Source organism: Erigeron canadensis, chromosome 9, assembly GCF_010389155.1.
Source record: "Erigeron canadensis isolate Cc75 chromosome 9, C_canadensis_v1, whole genome shotgun sequence".
Classification (NCBI taxonomy): Eukaryota; Viridiplantae; Streptophyta; class Magnoliopsida; order Asterales; family Asteraceae; genus Erigeron; species Erigeron canadensis.
In genome coordinates this window covers 36292665-36314172 of record NC_057769.1, presented here as the reverse complement: position 1 = coordinate 36314172, position 21508 = coordinate 36292665, and the positions used below count along the sequence as shown (strand labels likewise).

General features: G+C 33.0%; 3 protein-coding genes across 4 annotated transcripts; 2 read left to right on the top strand and 1 right to left on the bottom strand.

The window, feature by feature from the left end:
- Nucleotides 1-3314: 3314 nt before the first annotated feature.
- Nucleotides 3315-4566, top strand: LOC122583742 (gibberellin 3-beta-dioxygenase 1-like). The gene is made up of 2 exons (XM_043756117.1): nt 3315-3793; nt 4014-4566. The coding sequence occupies exons 1-2, from the start codon at nt 3315-3317 to the stop codon at nt 4564-4566; spliced, it is 1032 nt and encodes a 343-aa protein (XP_043612052.1).
- Nucleotides 4567-6892: 2326 nt separating this feature from the next.
- On the top strand, nt 6893-9716 carry LOC122583740 (gibberellin 3-beta-dioxygenase 1-like). The gene is made up of 2 exons (XM_043756116.1): nt 6893-7371; nt 9048-9716. Exons 1-2 carry the CDS (start codon nt 6893-6895, stop codon nt 9601-9603), a joined length of 1035 nt encoding a protein of 344 aa, XP_043612051.1. The 3' UTR covers nt 9604-9716.
- Nucleotides 9717-11456: 1740 nt separating this feature from the next.
- On the bottom strand, nt 11457-19819 carry LOC122581077 (ABC transporter G family member 32-like). 2 transcript variants are annotated; one of them, XM_043753221.1, is made up of 23 exons: nt 19560-19819; nt 19273-19393; nt 19017-19105; nt 18860-18944; nt 18597-18756; nt 18439-18515; nt 17947-18000; nt 17466-17858; nt 16679-16957; nt 16279-16595; nt 16034-16194; nt 15517-15620; nt 15257-15416; nt 15061-15180; nt 14871-14965; nt 14462-14794; nt 14009-14299; nt 13533-13616; nt 13296-13429; nt 12974-13201; nt 12270-12441; nt 11933-12187; nt 11457-11729 (listed from the first exon to the last, which is right to left on the bottom strand). In XM_043753221.1, the coding sequence occupies exons 1-23, from the start codon at nt 19817-19819 to the stop codon at nt 11457-11459; spliced, it is 4245 nt and encodes a 1414-aa protein (XP_043609156.1). The 2 variants fall into 2 exon arrangements, with proteins under 2 accessions (XP_043609156.1, XP_043609157.1); XM_043753222.1 differs by having other exon boundaries at nt 14871-14956.
- Nucleotides 19820-21508: the final 1689 nt, after the last annotated feature.

Sequence of the window (21508 nt, the reverse complement as noted above, 5' to 3'; positions counted from 1 at the left end):
TTTACCTCTCTCATGTTACTCGTTAGAGCAATTAGTGGTGGCGTATACAATTCATGGTAAAACTTCATCAAAACTTCATGAATATCTTTTCTTCTTTTAGCTTGTATAAGTATCAGTTGGGTATACAATGCGGAGTGATTTGGTCCTGCAGAAAAAGAAAAAAAATGAACCTCAGAACGAATCGGACTAAAATGAATGTATAATTGTGTTGTATTAACTGATCACATGATGAAACCTGGGATGCTACTTTTGTGGAATGTGAACTTGTTATGGAAGTGTATGAATGAAGACTAATTCGAATTCGGGGAACTTGAGCTATGTTGAGACGGTATTATTTTGGTTTTCCAAACAATAAAAGATGGACTATGAATCGTGGTTCACATGTTTATAATTAAAATAGGCTTTTGGGTGTTATGTTTCTAAGAATCGAATGTTATGTGATGATGCTTTTATTTAAAATAATTGATTAACACCCTTTTGGGTGTCATGTTTCTAAGTATGGCACCATGGTCTTTGGTGAGTTGGTGACTCACCTCACTCCTTTTACCACCTAAACTTATGAGCCTGGAATTCATAATTCTTCGTTTAACAAAGTACCTCCAATTAATCAATTTGTATCAATATAATATAATTAATATAAGTGAAATGATCAATCCTAATAGTTTAATATAATCTTTTTAACTCTGAGATGATGACATGTGAAAAAAAATAGGGGATCCTACACTCTTCTTAATGTCTTAGAAGAATTTTTAGACTAATCTTTAACAGAATTTATTATTTTTCTTAATATAAATTTGAAATACTGAAATAATAATTATTGATATATTAAAATATTAGTTTTTAATCAAATTTGTATTTCTAATCAAGTTGAATTAAAAGAAGCACCCAATTACATCATGGGAAGAATTCCCTAAAGTTACTAATAACTTGATATATACTTTTATTTTATGAAATTATATTTACTTTTTATAAAAGATTATTTCTATTCTATAAAATTTATTAGTTTTTTTTTAAAAATGTATTATATTGAAAACTATTTATTGAATTATAGATCCAAAATTATTTTGATAAATGCGTATTTTCATATTTATTTATCTTTTATTAAAAAATATTGCATGGTGATTGTGTAGGTACTAAGAGCATCCACAATGAAGAAAACCTTTTGAAAACTTTTTTTTTTGTCACCTATGTACCTCATTAACTTCAAGCTATTGAAAAATTTTTACTTCAATGGAAAAGGTTTTTTTAAAGTTTTTTATAAGACTATATTGGAAAAAAGCTTTTACTCAAAAGGTTGAGGTTTCTCAACCTATTGGTCAAATTAATAAGCCTTTTTACCCAATGATATCAACCCTTTATAAAGACTTTTTTCTACAAAATAAGTCTTTCATCAACTACCATTGAGGATGCCCTAATGTGATACAAGAGATTAAGACATTCCTTCTAATTTACCTTTTCTTGAAAGAAGAAAACAAATCTTGAAATACATATCTATCAAGATCATTATAGATATATAAATTAATATGTAATAGTTTTTATTAAAATAAAAATATTAGAAAAATAACATCTTTTATAGAATAATAATATTTTTTTTATAAAAATAAAATGTTATATTTTGAAAAATATAAATATTTACAAAATATTAACTTTTTTTTGTAAAATTATAATTTGTTACTACATGATAATCATTTACAATAATATTTTTAATTAATTACAACAATACTATTGATAAAATATAATTTTATAAAGTAAAGTAGTAATAATAAAGACAAATTACAAAGATGGTGTCTGAAATATAGTAAAAAAATATTAATAAATTTTCATAAAATTATAAATTATTCCTAAATAATAATCATCAACAATATTAAATTTTATTTAGTATATATAGTTTTATACTCCCTTCGTCTCAATTTAAATGTCCAATTTTGACTTGCTAAGTATTTCTTTGCTAACTTTGACCGTACGTAGTTTTGTTTGTATATATAATAACTAATGAAAGTTATATCAATAAAAAGTACATCCAAAAACTCAATTTATCCATATATTATACATCAATTATTGTATTGCACACACGAAATAATTTACGGTCAAAGTTGCGAAAGAAAGACTTCAAAAGTCAAAATAGGACATATAAATTGGGACGGAGGGAGTACTTTAATATATTAAAATAATAATAATAATAAGGGTAAATTACAAAAATGTACCCGAAGTATAATGAAAATTGCAGATTTCATACCTGTACCGAGGACACTTAACAACATAATTAACGGACACTTGGTTCAAGTATGGTCTGAGTGAAAAAAGAGTAAGTTTGGGTCTGATGGGCGAATTAATAAACTCTGGATATAATTGTGCAATATGGTGGATAGTTCATAAACTATTTTTGTAATTAACCTTAAGATTAAATAAAACGTCAAGCTTAGACGAATCCTTGACCATTACATCACATTAGTTAGTGTTGTATTATATTTGACGTGTTAACGAATCTTTGACTAATGTCACAACCTCCAATATTTCAGAAATAATAGGACCTGAACATTTTTTATGTTATCATATTTTGCCATTTTACATTCTACAAGTGGCTTTTAAGGATCTATCCAAAATAATATCCATTCATCACTTGGTTAACTAAACACTCTCGTAAGGGTGTTAACGAATCGAATAAATACAAAAGGTGATTTTTGTTTTAAATTAAAAAATGGTTTCAAAATTGAAAAAAAAAAACAAAACACAAAAGGTTGTGTTGATGTTCGTTCACCTAAGTTCACTTAACATAGATTTCTTCATAGTCGTTTATTCATGTTCATGAATGAAAATAAACGAAAGTAAACAAATGAACACAAACAAACAACTTTCGTGTCGCGCTACGCTTTTTCCATCAAAATTTTGCCAAGAGATCATTAACGGTTCATGTAATGTTGCATTCATTTACAACTTTAAGTTCATGCATTATTGAACTTTGATTATACATAAATTTTTAGTAATATATATCTCACACACCGTCCAAAAAATTTAAAATTTATATTATTCATTTAGGTAGTCCTCTATTATTATTTAGAGTACGTATTCGTGTAGACAAGTGGTAGTTAATTTATATGATGGTTACTTAAATCAATTTTTAATCTTTTATTTTATAAACATACTTGTTATTAGTATTAGTATAAACAATATTCAATTGCAAGTTGTAAACCAAATGACTTGTATATTAACATGATACATATCAATAAACCAAGATCCATTGAAAATTGTAAAATTAGCTTTTTATTGCAACTTTGAATAATAGTTGTTCTAGCTTCAAGAACTAATTTGTGATCATGAGTACCACTCTCTCAAAAGCATTTAGAAATGACAATATAAGCTCACACCTTACACCTCTTGACTTTGATTCAGTTGACGGGGTTCCGGAATCCCATCTATGGCCTCAATCCGACGAACCCCATCAAAAGATTCAAACCCAAGACGGATTGATCCCAGTTATAGATCTAAATGACCCGAATGCAACGGATCTTATTGGTCAAGCGTGTGAAACTTGGGGCATCTTTCAAGTGACTAACCATGGAGTACCCTTAGAGTTGATCAAAAAGATTGAGTTTGAGGCAAGGAGGCTATTTACTCTCCCAACTCATGAGAAGTACAAGGTCTTAAGATCTCCTAGCAATGGGTCTGTTGGCTACGGTTCGTCTAACATGGCATCGTTCTACCGTAAGGGTTTGTGGCATGAAGGTTTCACCATCAGGGGTTCTTGTGTTGATCATGCCAGAGTTCTTTGGCCACATGATTACCAAGTCTTTTGGTAAGTTGCCTTATATATTTGTTCCAATACTTCAAAATTCACATTCTTAATTTGCATATTTTGTAGTTTTCCCCTAAGTCTTCAATGTAATGTGCCTGCACATATCTTTGGAATCTTTCACCTTATACTACAATAATTAACGCATTTAAAGACTGTCATTAGCAAAAACCTATTACTAATGGATATAATATTTACTCGTATTACTTGATGAATATTGTAGTGACAGAGTAGATGCTTATCTAAACCAAATGAAGTCACTGGCTCACAAACTCATGCATCTAATTCTTCAAACAATGGTTGTAACACAAGAAGAAATCAACTGGGCTACTTCAAGTCGTGACTCTCAAAGTACACTTCATTTTAACTCGTACCCAGCATGTCCTGACCCTAGCCATGCCATTGGTCTTGCACCGCACACGGACTCCCTCCTTCTAACCATTCTGCACCAAAGTGACATGAACGGCCTAGAGATATTTGTCGAGGGGTTAGGCTGGACTCCGGTGCAACCTATTGAGGGTGCATTTGTGGTGATTGTAGGTGACCTCTTGCATATATTCTCTAATGCCAAGTTTCCGGTTTTTAATCATCGAGCCATGGTGAACAACTCAAAGCATCGGATATCGGTAGCATATTTTCATGGACCTTCTGTTGAGTCTACGGTAGCTCCTTCGTCTAAGTTTCCGAAGCCTTGTTATAAATCGTTACCCGTGAAAGAGTACTTACACATGAAGGCTAAGCATTTTCCTAATGCCTTGTCCTTTATCCGGATTTGAAGTTCTTCGGTTGACTTTTTATATAAAATTTTAGGGATGAGCAAAATTTCTCAAAGTCCCGATACCGTCCTGATCCTGGTACCAGAAATTGTCACCGAATTCCAAGTGGACCAGGAATGGTACCCACTTTTGTTGGATCCCAGGATCAATACCAAAATCGATACTAATTTAATAATTTTCTTACTTGAATATTGTAGCGACACAATGGATGTTTACCAAAACCGATTATGTAACATAGAAAAAATTTGCTGCTTATAATAATATTAGTGTCGTAATTTGCTGCTTATAATAATATTAGTGTCGTAATAATATTAGTTACAGTATTTTATTACTTTTCAAGTTCATAATAACATCTCCTGATATCATCACAATTTTTTGTCAACTCATAACGAATCGGACTAAAATGAATGTATACTTGTGTTGTATTAACTGATCACATGATGAAACCTGGCATGCTACTTTTGCGGAATGTGAACTTGTTATGGAAGTGTATGAATGAAGACTAATTCAAATTCGGGGAACTTGAGCTATGTTGAGAGGGTATTTTGGTTTTCCAAACAATAAAAGATGGACCATGAATCGAGGTTCACATGTTTATAATTAAAGGGTGTTATGTTTTTAAGAATCGAATGTTATGTGATGATGCTTTTATTTGAAATTATTGATTAACACCCTTTTGGGTGTCATGTTTCTAAGTATGGCACCATGGTCTTTGGTGAGTTGGTGAGTCACCTCATTCCTTTTACCACCTAAACCTTAGGAGCCTGGAACTCATAATTCTTCGTTTAACATACTACCTCCAATTAATCTAGGAAGGGGATTCCTTCAAGTTCTTCCAACTTGACTAGTTAAGTTGGAAGGATCTTGACCCTTGATTGAAAATCAAGAGCCAAGATTCAATTATTATCATTGAATCTTGGCCCTTGATTTTCAGTTAAGGAAAATCAAAGGCCAAGATCCTCCCAACTTGACTAGTCGAATTGGGAGAACTTGATGGAATCCCCCTCCATTAATCAATATGTATCAATATATAATATAATTAATATAAGGAAATGGATTGATCATCCTAACTAAATATCCTAATAATCTTTTTAAGCCTGAGATGATGACATGTGAAAAAAGTAATGGATACCACATGTTATCTAGAGGATTTTTAAGCTAATTTTTAAGAAGATTTATCATTTTCCTTAATATAAATTTGGAATACTCAAATAATAAATATTGATATATGTTTTTAATCAAATTTGTATTTCTAATTAAGTTGAATTAAATTACATCACAAATATTAGTTAGTACTTTATATTTGACGTGTTAACGAATCTTTGACTAATGTCATAACCTCCAATATTTCAGAAATAATAGAAGGACCTGAACATTTTTTATGTTATCATATTTTGCCATTTCTCATTCTACAAGTGGCGTTTAAGGATCTATCCAAATATCCATTCATCACTTTTTTTTAACTGCAATTTTGGGCTCAATGACATGCCTCTTCATATATCCAACTCCAACTTCAAAGAAAGCCTATTATGGAAACCCCTGTCTTTATTCCTAGAAACATTTTGCTCACACCAGGATTTGAACCCAATATCTCTCAGTCTCAAGCTCCACCAAATATCAATTTATCTATTGATGATTAGTTCCATTCATCACTTGGCTAACTAAACACTCTCGTAAGGGTGTTAACGAATCGAATAAATACAAAAGGTGATTTTTGTTCATTTCATTTAGAAAATGGTTTCAAAGTGGAAAAAAAACACAAAAGGTTTCGTTCACTTAACATAGATTTCTTCATAGTCGTTTATTCATGTTTATGAATGAAAATAAACGAAAGTAAATATATAAATGAACACAAACAAACAATCTTTGGTGCCGCGCTATGCTTTTTCCATCAAAATTTTGCCAAGAGATCATTAACGGTTCATGTAATGTTGCATTCATTTACAACTCTAAGTTCATGCATTATTGAACTTTGATTATACATAATTTTTTAGTACTATATATCTCACACACCGTCCAAAAAATTTAAAATTTATATTATTCATTTAGGTAGTCCTCTATTATTATTTAGAGTACGTATTCGTGTAGACAAGTGGTAGTTATTTTATATGATGGTTACTTAAATTAATTTTTAATCTTTTATTTTATTAACATACTTGTTATTAGTATTAGTATAAACAATATTCAATTGCAAGTTGTAAACCAAATGACTTGTATATTAACATGATACATATCAATAAACCAAGATCCATTGAAAATTGTAAAATTAGCTTCTTATTGCAACTTTGAATAATAATGTTCTAGCTTCAAGAACTAATTTGTGATCATGAGTACCACTCTCTCAAAAGCATTTAGAAATGACAATATAAGCTCACACCTTACACCTCTTGACTTTGATTCAGTTGACGGGGTTCCGGAATCCCATCTATGGCCTCAATCCGACGAACCCCATCAAAAGATTCAAACCCAAGACGGATTGATCCCAGTTATAGATCTAAATGATCCGAATGCAACGGATCTTATTGGTCAAGCGTGCGAAACTTGGGGCATCTTTCAAGTGACTAACCATGGAGTACCCTTAGAGTTGATCAAAAAGATTGAGTTTGAGGCAAGGAGGCTATTTACTCTCCCAACTCATGAGAAGTACAAGGTCTTAAGATCTCCTAGCAATGGGTCTGTTGGCTACGGTTCGTCTAAGATGGCATCGTTCTACGGTAAGGGTTTGTGGCATGAAGGTTTCACCATCAAAGGTTCTTGTGTTGATCTTGCTAAAGTTCTTTGGCCACATGACTACCAAGGCTTTTGGTAAGTTGCCTTATAGTTCAATTCGTGTAAATAATTTAATTTTTGTAGTTTTAACCTAAGTCTTCAATGAAAATGCATATGCATATATAAATTTAATACGTACGTACATAGCACTACATAAATAATACACTGATCAACATATCATCGATCTGAAGTAGCATTTCAATTGTTTCCCTGCTAGATGTTAACACTCTTGTAATATTTTCGTTCAAGCATCTTACTAGACAACATATTAATATCAATATCTATATCTATATTATCTTATAAAAAAATAGCTCACAAGTCCCATATTAAAAGTTACATAGAAGAAAAATGTTTAAAATACCATTCATGATTATATTATATTATACTATTAATATTTTATTTTTTAAAATATCTCTATTAATTCTTTACATTAATTACTTTTATATCAATTATTTACCCTACTTGACGCAGCTTCTACTACCAACAGTCGACTCCACTACCAACCCATCACCGTCATGATATCTGTCACATTGCAAGGATACCGTGATAGTTTATATCTATATATTATAATACTAGCACGGTGCCCGCGCAATCGCGCGGGCGGCCGTGACGGCTACGGTGTGATGGTTGGGCAACTTTTGGTGGTGGAGCGGCGTTGAGTTGTTTATATAATTGATGTAAAAGGTTAATGGACATATTTGAAGTGATAAAAGGATTGATAGTGTAATTTAATCATTAATGTTAAAGGGATTGTGCATGTGAAAGCATTTAAAGGGGTGCTAAGTGAAAATATTACATATTTTCAACATTACCAAAAATAAAGGGAGTTATTCTTTTTATAATATAGTATAGATTAACTAAAACAATAGTTATCAATCTTTTCTAAGACACCAGAACCTCATTTTATTACACCTGAACCTCATTTTATTACCGAACCAACCAAATTTATTTGAATTTTTATTAGATAAAAGATTTTATTTTTAGGCAGATGATTTAAATCCCATAAAATAAATTTATGATTTTAAGAAAAATAATGTGAGAATCGCGTTATAATGAAATTCAAATCTTTATAATATTTATTTTCTTTATTTATGTAATATCAATCAATATCCTAACGGGTGGAGATTCCCTCAAATTAATAACATGACTAGTTATGTTAGAGTGATCTTGACCTTTGAATGAAAATTAAAGGCCAAGATTCAAAGATGATATTAAAATCTTTGCCATAAATTTTTAAAGGTCAACAACTTAACATCTTCTAAACTTTGGAGAATCAATTTGAGAGAATCCTTACCCTATCTTAACATGATATGATGGCTGGGTCAAAGGTTTGCAACATTACTTATTATTTAAAACTTTAACACGCCTTATGATCGAATAAGTACGTTTTGAAATGGGACTGAAGCGGGGTGGAGGTATGGTCAATTCATGTATAATTGTGACTTCTATTTTTTTATTATGAACTTGTTCACATATAATATTTACAAATCCATGTGTTAGCTATATATAAAAATTAATAGAAACCAATAGGTTATTTTTGTTTTTTTCGTTTACTTTTTATTTTCCTTTTTTGCTTTATTGATCCATATCAATTTATAAACATTTCTTTTTAGAAGTTTGTTTATAAGTCTAGTTATTGTCTTTTTAACTAATTTCCACTTTTAATTACTAATGTATTATGGACTATATTATCTACTTGATGAATATTGTAGTGACACCGTAGATGCTTATCAAGACCAAATGAAGCCACTGACTCACAAACTCATGCATCTAATCCTTCAAACAATGGATATAACACAAGAAGAAATCATTTGGGCTACTTCAAGTCATCACTACTCTCAAACTGCGGTTCATTTTAACTCGTACCCGATATGCCCCGACCCTAGCCATGCCGTTGGTCTTGCACCACACACGGACTCCCAGTTTCTAAACATTCTGCACCAAAGTGACATAAACGGCCTTGAGATCTGTGTCGAAGGGTTAGGGTGGACTCCGGTGCAACCTATTGAGGGTGCATTTGTGGTGAATGTAGGTGACCTCTTGCATATATTTTCTAATGCCAAGTTTCCGGTTTTTCATCATCGAGCCATGGTGAACAACTCAAAACATCGGATATCAATAGCATATTTTTATGGACCTTCTCTTGAGTCTACGGTAGCTCCTTCATCTAAGTTTCAGAAGCCTTGTTATAAATCGTTACCCGTGAAAGAGTACTTACGCATGAAGGCTAAGCATTTTCCTAATGCCTTGTCCTTTATCCGGATTTGAATTAAGTTCTTTGGTTGGTTTGTATGTATACATTTGTTTGTCATTTTAGAAATTCTCTTTATGAATAATTCAAAACTTATATGATAACGGTTTGTAATTTGATTCTGAAGTAATAAAACAAAAGCAAAAAGTTTTTTTTTTTGCAAAATGTACAGTGTAGCTACGTACAAAGTTCTGAATTAAACCACTTTGTTTAAAATAAATTATAACAACAAATTGTAAATGAGATTGGTGGCTCATTGGTAAGGTCTTTGACTATGGGAGAATCCACCTGGTTTTTTGAGAGTCCTGGTTTCAGACATACGTGTAATTTAGGAGTAGGAATACAAATAAATGTCGTTAAAAAATAATAATAATAATAACAACAAACTATTATTCTCCAACTTTTTAATTACACTTATGTTTAGGATAGAACTTATAACTTTCGATAACTAACTCAATAGTCCATCTCTACAAATGTAAAAATGAGACTCGTACCCATTCTACCAATATAATAATTACCGGAAAAGAACCTTTTTACGATGCCAATTGTCGCCGTGATTATTAAAGCCCTAGCTTTTCTTTGCTAAAGGTTTTGTCGACAAAATACGTTATCGCCTATCTTCGTCGCTAAAGTATTGGCGACATCTTTGTTACTATATATAAAATATAAGAATAAAAAAATGGTTGGTGGCCCATTGATAAGGTCTTTGACCTTGGAAGGATCCACCTGGGTTCGAGTCTCACTTATCACATTAGTGATGGTGGATTAATATGGATTTTTTGAAAGTCTTGTTTTCAGGCATTAGAATAGAATGTCGTTCTAAAAAATAAAAATAAAAAAATTAAAGAGAGTCCTTAGGTATTTTCTTTTATTTATACATAAAAAGGAGAAAAAGACGCATAGAAAGGAAAAAAGAAAACATTTTTAATTACTTTATTCCGTTGCTGCAAAGAAAATTAAAATTTTTTCTTTTATGGCTCTTAAATAAATACGAGTATTAAAAAAACTAAAAGTACCCAGATAATGTTTATTTGACTTCTAAAGTCAGAAAGGAAGATTCGCTTTTTTTTTTTTTTTTTTTTTTTTCCTTTTTGTTGTTGTTTAGTGATTCTTTAGCAACGACAACGACGACTTTTCTTCGTCAAAACCCTTGTTTCTTGTAGATGGACAGGGGACTAGATATATTTGTTGAAGGTCAAGTGTGGGGTCCAGTACGAGTGTACGACCCAATGAGGGTGCACTTGTGGTGAATGTAGGTGGCTTTTTCCATATGCAAATATTATGGTGGCTCCTTCGGTTGAGTTTCAGAATATAATTAAGCTTCAAATCTAAGGACTTTCATAAAGCAATTAATCATTTAATTAGAAAACAAACTTATTGTTTGATTTGTAAAAAAGATCATCATATTGATCAACTTAATTAAGGGGCACATACTGAATATGGAAAGAGGCTTTTAAATAGGCTATGTATGTGTATATATATGAGTAAGGTTTCTATACAGATTAAAGGTTCCTCCTCTATCAATACAGAAAAGGAAATGTTTTACAATGCAAACTGAAGCTTCATTGTACATTTTCTATACAGACTATGCATAGAAAGTAATATTGTTGCCTGCGGATTCATCCTTTATTCGTATAAGGTAATGATATATAGTTGATGCTTCGTTGGCTGCCTGTGTATAGTTAAATCCGTACAAAACTGCAGTATTGATCTGCAAACTACACAAAACAACCATCAGTCAGTAGCAAAAGTGGATACTTTCTAATTTTAGAAAGTTTGGTTACCCTGTTACTATAGAATCGTTTTTAAAAAAAATAATAATACTCATAATGAATCGAGTTTTGAGAAAAGATGTTAACTACCTTAACATTCATCTTCTTTGGAAGTTGAAGGATTTCATAGTAAATGCAAATGTGACTGCAAACAAAAGGCAGAAACCGACCACTGCAGTGGCAGCAACGCCTAAGAAGTCAAGACGATACCCAAACTGGTCTTCAAGAAACTGTTTCAATGGGACCGAATTAGAACCATCAGCAAGCATCAAGGGTTCATTCACATCTCCGTATTGTGATGTCAAAAGGCCATACAAACTCCATGCTACTGGATTTGCCCAATAATACCATCTCCACCATACAGGAAGCCTCTGATGTTCACAAAACATAGACCAAAACAATTACTGTAGTTGTCTACACCAATAAAAAAAACAAAAAAGAGACGAGCCCGCCATTTCTAACATGCAACATTTATTGGATTGTATACATCTATAACTATAAGCATGAATATATATACATACACAAGGTAATGTGATTGATGTATTTGTAGTTAAAATAATTATAAGAGGATTACCATTCGAGCAATCATAAATCCGCTGAAAAGATTCCACATCATATAAAATGGAGCAGCAACGATGGCAGCAATGTTATGGTTGGGTGTAACAGCGATAGTTACCATTCCAAAGAAGGTAAAGTATAGCAAGGTGAAGTACATGAAGTAAATGTACCAAAAGAGTTTCAATAAATTCCTTTCAAACGAAGCCAGAAAGTAGAAGATAAGACTGTAAATGAACGACTGCATATACACGTAAGGGAACTCTATTGCAACCTGACAAAACGAACATATGAAATATCGTATCATACATATGGCGTATAAATATAGTTTTATAATAGTATGTTTACTAAAGTACCTGTGCAAATGCAAATGGTAAGGCGGAATACATCCCTGCTGCCCTCTCTCGGTAGGAAACTGATCTTTCAACATAAACCACCGGTTGCACAGAGGCGGCATTGGTGATTCCAATGAATAAAACTGCTGCATACATTGATCCCATTGCATTGAAAATGTCCTGCTGTGTTTCCCTGTTGGAAAAGATTTAACAACGTATTTAAGATACAGTTGACTAATAGTCAAACACTTGGGATTGAATTCTACCTCAAAAAGTCAAAATACATCTTTCTGTACACTGAATGGGATAAATTGCATAAAATTGTAACGAACTTTGGTCTCATATCTTTTTTGAGTAATACACTTTAGTTTCACTCACAAGAGGGTCAAACTTTCAAAATTTCTGATTTAAGGTAGTCTGACCTGTTACCCAGACCAAATGATGACACGTAGCTGACCATAAACTTTGACCACGCTATGTTTATCACAACATGGGGCAAAAGTGGCACATGGAAACCGGTTAGCTTAGAAGATTATCTTATACAGTTATAGAGAAAATATTTAGAAAGTTTGAGCCATAAATAAAGCGTGTTACCCAATACGGAAATGAAAATCATAGTTATCTTTATATGATAAGTTTTCCCTGTTTTGAACAGATAGAGTAATATGTTTGGAGTTAATTCTAGAACAATGTACAAATTAAACTAGATTAGCCGAATATGTCACCTTTTAGAACCAAATTTCCAGCACATTGTCCCAAACATCAAAGAAATGATGACTGTGTAGAAAAATCGTACAGCGGTATATTGTGGGTTCCGCCAATATGACAGATTTTGCTTCCAAAGGCATGCCAAAAACTGGCCTGAAAATGACTGAGAATATCTGGTCGGGAAGCTCAGAAATTTTGAATCTCTATCTGGTCTGCTTAAGTTTTCAACTAGTTCTTGGTTTTGCCTGTAAAAAGAATTGTATAAACACAATTATTAAGAAGTATGAAATGTAAATAACTTCATTATACAGAAATGTATTAAAGCAAGGATCAACACACATATATAGATTTGATTCACGGTAAACTTCAGCAAAATCTACATCAAGGCGTTTTTCTTCCGTCGATGAAGTGGCCTCAAGAATCCAAGCAGCAGGATTAGATCCCTGTTTTAACTTAGAAACTCCTTTTACTGCCTACATGTTAATTATTGAAATTTAATCAATCATAGATTTTTTCTATAACCATACAAGAACATGATAACTAAATGAATATAGAATATTATGAAGATATACGAACCTCAAAAAACTGAACAACTTTATGAGACCCGGTGCCCAAAGGTCCAGCATATATAAGCTTCCCGCCTCGTTTCATCAGTAAAAGCTATAACATGAATCTGTCAGCTTAGTTGGTCCATGATATGATATAGATTTAGAAGTGACAAAATGAGTGGGTTGGGTAGTACTTTTATTATAGACTGGGTTGGATTGACCCAAAGCACTTTCGTCTGAAAGGTTTTAAAACTTTACTGTTAACAATTAGTGTGTGAAACATAATCTTAGTAATGTATTAACTCGGTCAAAATCCAAGTATCTATTAAGTATTAAAATAAAAATTAGAAGGTTTTATACTTTTATGCATTAAAAGTACACTTGGGCCAAAGTTTTTCACAATTATTTTTCAAAAAAGAGTTTTTTAACTTCACCTGTTTGACCCGTCAGAATAAACTATCACCCATATCCGCCCTTGAATAGGTAAAAAGGATCTAAACATACCTCATCAAAAGATTCAAAAATATCAATGCTGGGTTGATGAATGGTGCAAACAATTGTCCGTCCTGTGTTGACTATATTTCTGACTGTTCTCATCACAATGGCAGCAGCCCGAGCATCCAGTCCTGACGTCGGCTCATCCATAAATACGATAGAAGGATTTGCAACTAGCTCAACTGCAATCGTTAGTCTTTTTCGTTGTTCTGTTGATAGTCCATCCACTCCAGGGAGACCAACCAATGCTTCCTTGAGTGGAACTAGTTCAACAAGTTCCATAACCTCTGCTACGAAGTCCTGTAAAAGAAATTCTCATTTTAGAATTTTGGTGAAAACTAGAAACTAACAAATAGCAAGGGAAAAACATTGGCAGATGTATTGTGGGAATGGCTGATTACTTTATTGACTATCACATAATCACTTTCAAAAAGATAGTAAGCAAATGTAACAAGTACTTACCCTTCGTGTCACTACGCCAATATGTGAAGGTAACCGAAGTGAAGCTGAAAACATTAGCGATTCGTAAACAGTCAAACATGGGGAGTGAACATCATTTTGTTCACAGTAACCAGAAATCCTTGCAAATGTTTCTTGATTTTTGGGGTAACCCGATACGTATATCTGGCCCGAGATATGGCCACCAGTTTTTCTACCGGCTAAAACATCCATAAGAGTAGTTTTTCCAGCACCACTGACACCGACCAATGCAGTAAGGACACCAGGCCTAAATGCTCCAGTTACATTGACCAATAATTGCAACTTGTTGAGTGATAGGCCTTGTTGCTTCAGTTCCTAAAACAAGATAAACCTGAGATTGATGGATATTTAAAAGATACTACTCTTGTGAAATAACTGATATACGATATACCCCTGGGACATCCACGTAATAGCTAATGTTGCGGAAAGACATGGCAAGAGGTTGAAATGGAAGAACCATTCCTCTCTGGCTTTGGACTTCAGTGCCTACAATAAAGGTAGATCAAACAGTTAGTACGGGTAGTTAACACTTTAACAAGAAAGGATATATATGTATTTCTTTATAGAATTTTCTCACAAACCAGCATATGAAGGTGACCGCTGTATGTAATCTTTTAACTCGATAATAGCAGATACAATCCCATTTCTTTTCTGTACTTTGGTGGTCTCCCGGGGGACAACCGCTTGATGGTTTCCAAGAGCTGCATTAAAACAACCAATAAATCAATTCAACAGTAAAATAGTATAACAAGAAAATGAATATAACAAAAAACTTACGATTGAGATACGTAAGGAATAATGTGAAGAGAACATTGAATAGAATCGTGTAACCAAGCAAAGCACCGACTCCTATCCAGTACCAATAATCCTCCGGAAACAAACTTCTGATTTTTAGTAGCATTGTCCCTAGAGGGATGTCAGTATTGTTTCCAGCTGCCTGCATTTCATAAAGTAAAAATGGGTCGACATGGTTTGATTTTATTGTTAACGGGACAAATGGGTAAGACTAAATATTTGACTAAAAAGGATAACACTACCTTATTCCAAGTATCCCCCAAAAATTCATTGACTGAAACTGCATTTTGAGCATACATCAAAGGAGAAAACCAGTAACCCCATATCCACCAAGCAGGGATACTATCTACAATCATATAATCGAAAGTTATCAGGTATCATCAGATATTTTATAGGCTGATTGCATCGAAAGATAAGCCACTGTTTTAGACCATAATAAGCCATCAAAGTTTCAAAATATAGATTCGAGTAACCTGCTTTTGGAAAGTTGATTTTAAGTAAATCTAATGAAGTGACTAGCCGAAATGATGATGTGGCAGCTGACGTGTTGGTAACTTTAAACCATGTTGAAGTTATTCCGAAGTCTGAAACTGGTGATTTTTGGTAAACCATTTAATCATACTTGTTGGAACTTTGTTGGGTTTTTTTTGTCTGAAAAGTAGTTTGTTACTGAAAACAGAAAACAGACCTAAATTGGCCAATTTTTTATGCAACTCGTTGTATTTTTAAAGTTGAGATGGACATAAATTACATGTATACCTCTAGAAAGTATGAATCCTCCAAGTGCCATGACAACAAGCATGGCAAAAGATCCAAAAGTGTTGGCTACTATCATATTTCTTCCTAATGATCCCATCACACGGAAAAGGCCAATCGACATTTGGTGTAACGAGAAGTACAGCAAGAACTGCTTCAAACATCTACAGAGATGGGTTCAAAAAGGTTCTGTTATAACTTAAACATCAAAATGCAACAAATCAGATATTAACATAATAAAAATATACCGAGAAAATTGAGGGTCAAAGCCAACGAGATAATATGTGACCGCTACCCAAACACCAGATTCTATAATAGATGAGGGAATACTTAAAATCCATGAAGGAAGGGTGTAAACCCAACATGGATAAAAGTGCAAGTCACGGTGCTTGTAGATAACAGGAAGTTTGGCTATCAACATAGGGACCTCCATGAAGCCATTGAACAAAATCATAACAATCGCAAAGTAAAGAGCACCAAGATAAACTCCGCCATCATCAAGTGAATTATGATGCATCGTTGTACGAAAAAATACACTTGTCATGATTACAACAACCAACATAAGCTGCAAGAAAACACAAGCTGGCCTTAAATCGACATTTCAACTTCATTAGTGAGTAATATGTTCAATTTAAACTTGGAATATACCTGCAAGAATCTGAAGATATAAATAAATGACTCGCGTTTTAGAAGTAACATTTGCCATGAGAAACTATTCTTCAGTAGCCTCATTTTTTTCACACCGTAAGTGCTTGTAGAAAGAGCTGCTGGGTGATTATGTCGTCTATCAAAGGGAATAGCTAGTTCCCTTGACAACGAACTACCAAGAAAATTTGACTGAAATGCTTCCACAAACTTTTCAACAGAAACATATTCATAACGCTCATCAAGTGCCCAATACTGTTCCTGATCTTTTACTGATGTAACCTGAATCAAGTATGTAAAAAGCGTAATGATAAAATAAAAATGTGTAAATGCGCTAACTTTAACCCAATTACATATGAATGGGTCCATTCAGGTTATGTTTTACCTCAAAAAGGTCCTATAAAAATAGCTTAAACGGGAACGGGTCAAATGGAAAGTCGCATAAAAAGTAATTTAATAGTTCACTGCATTAAGTTCTTCTAAGTCATTTTGCTTAAAGGACCAGATAAAAAGTGAAACAATTTAAGATTGTAGATAGTTACTGAAAAAGTATAACTTTATAATTGCACTTTGCAAACTATTACATTAACAAAAATGGCAATAATTGTGGACAAAGGGTGATATGGGTCAACCCAGCCCGGTATGCTTCGAAAAGCACCAAAAATCTAACCCTTTTGACCCATTACCAAATCCACCTGACTCGCCTTTTTTGGCTACCAAATCCACCTGACTCGCCTTTTTTGGCACCTCCATAAGATATTGAAGCGGGGAAAGTAAGTGATAGGCTTACTTCTTGCAGAAAATCTGCTACGTTTTTCCTCTTTGGGCAGTGAAAGCCCATTGAAGCAAAGAAAGCCACTGCAGCATTACGTGGACCTTGGTATACAATCTGACCTTCACACAGTAGAATCAAATCATCAAACAGCTCGAATGTCTCAGGATCTGGTTGCAGCAAAGAGATGACAGTTGTTCCATCAAGAGCACGAGTTGCATGTTTAAGATACTGAATAATTTGATAGGTAGTTGAACTGTCAAGCCCGGTTGATATCTCATCCATAAAAAGAACCCGTGATGGTCCCACAAGCAATTCTCCTGAGGTCAACCGCTTCATTTGACCTCCAGAGATCCCTTTACGCATTTCATCTCCTACTAGTGTATCCTCACAGATATCCAATCCTAAAATCTTTGTAAAATGTCAGAATCATACATCAAAGTAAAACATACGTTTTCAATGTCAAGTGTTCATCTTTAAAAACCATCCAAGAGAGTACCTTCATAAGGTATTCCACTACAAGACTTGTCTCGTTTTCTCCAAGTGCCACTGTCTAAAGTAAACATATAAACTTAATTACAAATTATTGAGTTAGTTGCATAAAAAATGGCCTACCCATGGTATTGACTCTCTCCTAAGAAAGTATGAACTTTCAAAACAATCTTATTTAAGATAAGAACTTTAAAAAAAATCTCATTTTGGGTAACCAAGTTTCAATAGAAAATTCTGAATTTGGTCGGTGGTAGCACGAAAATGGTCTTTTCTGCATCCACGTCTTTACAACTTACCTCATCAGGTTTCCCATTTACTTACACAGATTAAAAGAACTGATACTATATACGTGTTTCGTAGTGAGAAAATACTATACTGTTCATCATATAAACTATGAGAGAAGTTGGTTACCTATTTCTGAGATCATATCTAAATATTTAACGAGATATTAACACCGGTCTAATAAAACCTTTATAAAAATGAAGGTAAAAGCATGCACCTTTATAAAAATGTCAAGATCTTCATCAGGTCTAATACCGGCATTCTTTTCTCTTCTCAAAAGTTCCATAATCATACCTATATCAAGTTTTAATAGTACCATATCAGTTGTTTAAACATTAGAGATTCTGAAACATATCATAATCACCTTAAGTGTACCTTGTTTATGACCAAAACCTTGGCATTTTTCTGCAAATTGAAGCGTCTCTCTGACTGTCATTTCAGCCATATGACAATCTTGCTGGCTGATATATGCAGAAGTTTTTTGAGGAACAAACTCATTTAGTTCATGCCCATTATATGTGATTTTTCCAGACACCTTCACAAAATACAACATGTTTGACTTAAATAGTCAAATTCCAGATTAAATGCTAACTTCTGGACTAGGATGGCAACGATAATTCTTAACAAACGCTAAATACCTTTATATCTTGCCCAAGACGTCCTGCAAGAGCCAAAAGCAGTGTCGTTTTTCCAGAGCTTGGAGGACCCAAAAGGAGAGTTAATCTGCAGGATAACATTAAATCAACATAAAGCAGCAATGTGAATATTCAAGTAATTGCTTGAATAAAAGCTTACCTGGAAGGCCTAATGATACCACTGATGTCGTTTAATATACTCAGTTTCTTTTTTTTGCCAGGGAAAATCCTTAATTTCCTCAAGAAAGCCTTCCAAAGGTATAAGAGTCATATGTCAGAAAACAACATTTCTATGTGTATTCAAAACATTAGATATACTATATGTATTTTTTAAAATTACCATGTCAGCGGAATTGGTTACAAATCAACTTCAAAAAGAAACAATGAATATAAACTTTGTTCTTTCAAAAACCTACCTCAGTCATGTTACATACAGAATTTGGCAACGTGGGCAATGCTCTGCTCCCGACATGTATAAATGCATCTATCTCCAAGTTTTCAAACCGAACCTCGACTTTTGGAAATTTCAAATCAACACTAGAAGAAATACGTATCCAGTAAGTCTTAAGTATCACCAAAATTAGATACAGATGACATGAATCATACATAAGTAGGACTAGTCTAAAACACATTGTAACCAGATATTAAACTTGCGGCTTCAACTTGACACAACTCATTAACTTTCACATAAAGAAAATCTTACTTATCAAAACGCTGTCGGATTCTATCAAAGAACACTTCTGGATTCGACTTCACAGTAGTAACCAACCTATCCAACACAACTTTCTTCTCTTCATCATCAAGTTTACTAACATCAACAAGAGTAAACTCACCACCATAGTTCCTAAACACCGACGTCCGGGCCCTAACAAATGTGGGTGATCGTTGCAATGCAGCCAACTGCAAGGCTTCTTCATCGTTATCTTGAGTCCTAACAAACAAGTTTCCTAAAGAATCCCACATTGTTGAAAAACTTTAGACAACAATAAAACATAATGAGATGGGTAAGAAATGTGAGGGATTTAAGGCAGTGGGTTTGAAAAAAATGATGATTTTCTCAACAACTTTTGGAATTCTTGAAATTGTGAAAAAGGAGAAAGATGGGTGGTTGAAGCAAGAAATTTATGTGTGTTGATATGTATATGATTATATGTATATAAAAGCTGTAATTCAGTGTGGAGATGAATGGATTATGGTTTTAGGTTTGATTTGGTGAGAATTGGGTTTTTTTAAAAGTTGTTATAAGCCGTTGAGAAACTTAAATTTTTCCCTCTTGAATTTTGGGCCCATTTGACTATATTGTAGGATGGTTTTGGGACTTATTGGTCAAATGATTTGAGGGCATTTGAAAAGTCAATTTGTTAAGCTACTCATTTTGTGTCCCATCAAGTAAAAGCAAAAAAAAAATTATTTGAATAAAGAAAAATATAACTACTTGTATTTTTACCATAAAATTTAGGGGACTTTTGATGTATATAATACCAGCATAATGGGCCCTTATGGTTCTGGTTAAAAAAAAAACCAAAAAAGAGATTATTTAAAAATATATATCTTATTATAATAACAAAAAATTTATAATTTTTCTTGTTGTATTACACGATAAAGAAAGCTTGAAATTTTGGGTGGCAATTTAACATCTTAACTTTTTATTAGTAATATTTAGCGTAATCCATGAGCAAAATCCTATTTTTTTTTTTCTTTTTGAAAATATGAATTATATTACTATTCAAAACATTTACAAATTTACATTTTAATGTACCTTGGACAGCCTCAAAAATACCAAACAACAGACAATACAATGCAATTAGAATCTAGGAACTAATTCAGAACCAACAAATATTAATAACATTCAAAAACCATTGCTATCCATCGACCTCAAGCTGAGCATACCAAAACAGCAGCCTCACACCTCTGCATACATTCCCAAAACAGACCCCATACTAGTTGACTGCACCAGTATAGGACCAAGTAGTCTCATCTTACATAACTCACTATTCCTAATTGAATTACGCTAATTACTCCAACTTCAGTCTTCCCTTTTGTTCGATGACCAATTGACTTGGAATTGAAATGTTTTTTATTACTTCCAGAATTAATAACTAAACACACGCCCCATTTTTGTATACTTAACGTTATACTATAATAGTATAATAACGAGTATTTATTTAAACAGCCAGTTTATATTATTTCTTATCCTAAGGTGTGTTTGGTCAATGTTTTAAATACTGGTATATACCGGCCGGTACTACCGGTATTTGAGAGTACTCCGGTATTTTCATCTCGATATTTTTCCGGTATTTTCGCTATTTCATACCGGCCGGTATTTCCGGTATTTCCGGTATTTTCTGGTATTATCGTTCTGGTATTTCCGGTATTTTCATTTTTTTTTTTTGAAATTTTTTAAATATTTGTTTATGATACTTTAATGTTAGTTTTTGTTATTTGTGTAATTTAAACCTTATATTCTGTTATGAAATACCCATTTGTTATTATTTTTGAGTGAATTATAATTGTTTTTTGACTATTTTTGTTAAATTGTAACGAATTTTGTAGAATAATAATAAACTAAACTAAAATAGTCATACCGGCCAGTATTTTCGGTAATTCCGATAATACCGGTAATACCGGAAATTTTTTTCAAACCGGTATGAT

What these genes read in the sequence shown, in the direction of transcription:
- LOC122583742 (XM_043756117.1), top strand. Translation starts at nt 3,315, where the DNA reads ATGAGTACCACTCTCTCAAAAGCATTTAGAAATGACAATATAAGCTCA. An exon ending in CATGATTACCAAGTCTTTTG is followed by an intron (nt 3,794 to 4,013) that starts GTAAGTTGCCTT and finishes TGAATATTGTAG; the next exon opens with TGACAGAGTAGATGCTTATC.
- LOC122583740 (XM_043756116.1), top strand. Translation starts at nt 6,893, where the DNA reads ATGAGTACCACTCTCTCAAAAGCATTTAGAAATGACAATATAAGCTCA. An exon ending in CATGACTACCAAGGCTTTTG is followed by an intron (nt 7,372 to 9,047) that starts GTAAGTTGCCTT and finishes TGAATATTGTAG; the next exon opens with TGACACCGTAGATGCTTATC.
- LOC122581077 (XM_043753221.1), bottom strand. Translation starts at nt 19,819, where the DNA reads ATGTGGGATTCTTTAGGAAACTTGTTTGTTAGGACTCAAGATAACGAT. An exon ending in GGTATCATTAGGCCTTCCAG is followed by an intron (nt 18,945 to 19,016) that starts GTAAGCTTTTAT and finishes GTTATCCTGCAG; the next exon opens with ATTAACTCTCCTTTTGGGTC. An exon ending in GATTTATGATTGCTCGAATG is followed by an intron (nt 11,730 to 11,932) that starts GTAATCCTCTTA and finishes TGTGAACATCAG; the next exon opens with AGGCTTCCTGTATGGTGGAG.